This window comes from Bacillus rossius, chromosome 2 (assembly GCF_032445375.1).
Source record: "Bacillus rossius redtenbacheri isolate Brsri chromosome 2, Brsri_v3, whole genome shotgun sequence".
NCBI classification, from domain to species: Eukaryota; Metazoa; Arthropoda; class Insecta; order Phasmatodea; family Bacillidae; genus Bacillus; species Bacillus rossius.
Genome location: NC_086331.1, coordinates 116,323,331 through 116,325,558, shown reverse-complemented (window position 1 = coordinate 116,325,558; position 2,228 = coordinate 116,323,331). Strand labels below are relative to the sequence as shown.

Below are 2,228 nucleotides of genomic sequence, written 5' to 3'. Positions count from 1 at the left end.
AAGGAAGTACCACGTGGTCAGTAAAGAATACTCACAGTACTAGATTTTATGCCTTTTATTCCTTCCGCCCGATCTCACCTACATGATTACGTTACACTGTTAAAATGCCGAGGCACGGACCAGATTAGATGAAGTTAGCTCACTCTCGTGGCTACACACAAAGTCTCTACGTAGGAAGATTAGTGAAAGTCTCTAAGCGAGAAATACGATTAGTTAAACAGCCCGCCGGTTGAGAGACGCCCCGGGGATAAAATGAAAATGTTTTTGGAGATTACTTTACATGCCAGAATTACTCGATCAAAGTTTAGCAAGAGATGAAGTCCCCGCTAATATCGTGCGCCAGCGATTGCGCCACGCACGGGCAGGGTTACTCAGCGGCCTCGTGCCTCGACGGTTGAAGAACACAGCAGAAAGTTCTTATACACTAAGGTGGCTCTTTCGAGACCTTTCTAGCCTTGTCCAAGTCTGTGCCTGTTCGGGTTCGCCCGGGCAGCGTCCCTAACTCCGAACAACAGCGACACAAGTGACACTGATGACACACCCAGCACTGGGACTAGAGAATAAGAATTATAAAGGAGTGTATATAAAATAAATTCAGAAAAGGGGCGTCGCACTGACTCGAAATGCCTCCTTGCAGTCTGGCACACAGTTTTAACACACACTTCCACACACGCTCATGTCCGTCGGTGGTGGACAAAAAAGGGGGGGGGGGAACGAAAAGAGAGGAAGGGAACGACGTCTGGCCAGGCTCAAGGGGGCGGAGCCCCGGTTGACGTCAATTGCCCCCCTCCGAAACAGCCTGGCATGGCGACGCTTCCCTCCGCTTGCACCGGCTTTGGTCACCCTCATTCCGTGCGCCGTCACCCCCTCCCCTGACTGGCGGGGGGCGTGGCCGGAGATTGTACCGTGGTGCGGGTGTGGGCACTTCCGTCGCGGCGTCCGCCGACCCACCCGCTTCTCTCTCGTCATCAGTCGGCTCTTCCACCCTCACGCTGAACGTGGAGTCCGCTAGAGAATAGTGGAGGGGCCATAGCGGTTCTTCCGGTGATCCGGGTCTACTCTGTGCCTCATCCGGTTCCCATATGAGTGGTTGCGGCCCAGCTTGGCCTCCTAACCCTCCGCCCATGTCATTGAGGAACCCCCTAAATGGAGAGACCTCGCCTTCCGAGTCCTCCAACATCTGTCGCGGCCGGGTCCCCGCCGCCACAACAGGTGCCTCCAGCCTTGCCTCTACTTCCGGGAAACCTCTAAACCCGCCCCCTTCAGTGTCCGTCGGGGTTGACGTAATCGGCCATGCGGTTTCTCCGCTTTCCGTCTCTCCTGTTTCCTCTACCCCCTCCGCCCCCTCTCGAAGCGCCGCCACTCCGCTCGCCGTCTCTTTCCCCTCCTCCGCCTCCTCTGGCCGCGCCACCCCTCCGCTCGCCGTCTCTTCCCCCTCTTCTGCCTCCTCTGGCCGCGCCTCCCCTCCGTCCTTCGGCCCCTCCGTCCCTTCAGCCCCCTCTGCAGCCAATGGCCGCGCCGCTACCCCGCTCTCCGTCTCCCCCGTCTTATCAGTCTCTTCCGCCTCATGCGCTATTCTGACATCGTCCCTATGGTATTTGGCGGCCCGCTCTGAGGGCAGTTTGATGGTGACCATCGTAGGGCCCGCCCTTATGACAGGTACGGGGCCTATCCATTTGGGCGCTAGCCCGGCACAGTAGTTCCGGTGCCCGGCGGAAAGCGGGTGCAGCCTTGCATACACCATTTGCCCTGGGTTCAGGTCGGGGGGTGGGTGTGGGGTTTCCGGCTAGCGTTGCGTCTGATATGCTGTCTGGTGCCGCCGCACCGCGTTACGCGCCTCTGACAGCCGCTCCAGCCTGCGCTCGTGCGTTTCTACTTCCTGCCCCGCCTCCCGCTGCTGCCTCACGTGATATTCCCCGGGGAGGGGAAGGTTCTGCCCCTGCACCATGTTGGCGGGTGTCTCTCCCGTTGCCGCGTTCACACGCCGCCGGAGGCAGTAAAGTATCTGGGGAATGTGGGTATCCCATTGCGAGTGGTCGTCAGCGAGACGGAGGCGTAGCTGCACCTTGATCTCTTGGTTTCTCCGTTCTGTCGGGTTGGCGCGGGGGTGGTATACGGGGGTGGTGTGTAAAATCACCCTCCACTTCTTCCCCAGCTGGGTCCACGTCCGACCAGTGAATTGTGTGGCATTGTCGGTTAGAATCACCCTAGGGTAGCCCCACCTAGGA

The 2,228-nt window shown here is 58.8% G+C and overlaps 1 protein-coding gene across 1 annotated transcript; it reads right to left on the bottom strand.

Annotated features, from left to right (window-relative positions):
- Positions 1 to 775: 775 nt before the first annotated feature.
- Positions 776 to 1,636, bottom strand: LOC134528965 (skin secretory protein xP2-like). Its single transcript, XM_063362633.1, has one exon. The coding sequence runs from the start codon at positions 1,634 to 1,636 to the stop codon at positions 776 to 778; it is 861 nt and encodes a 286-aa protein (XP_063218703.1).
- Between the last annotated feature and the right edge of the window lie 592 nt (positions 1,637 to 2,228).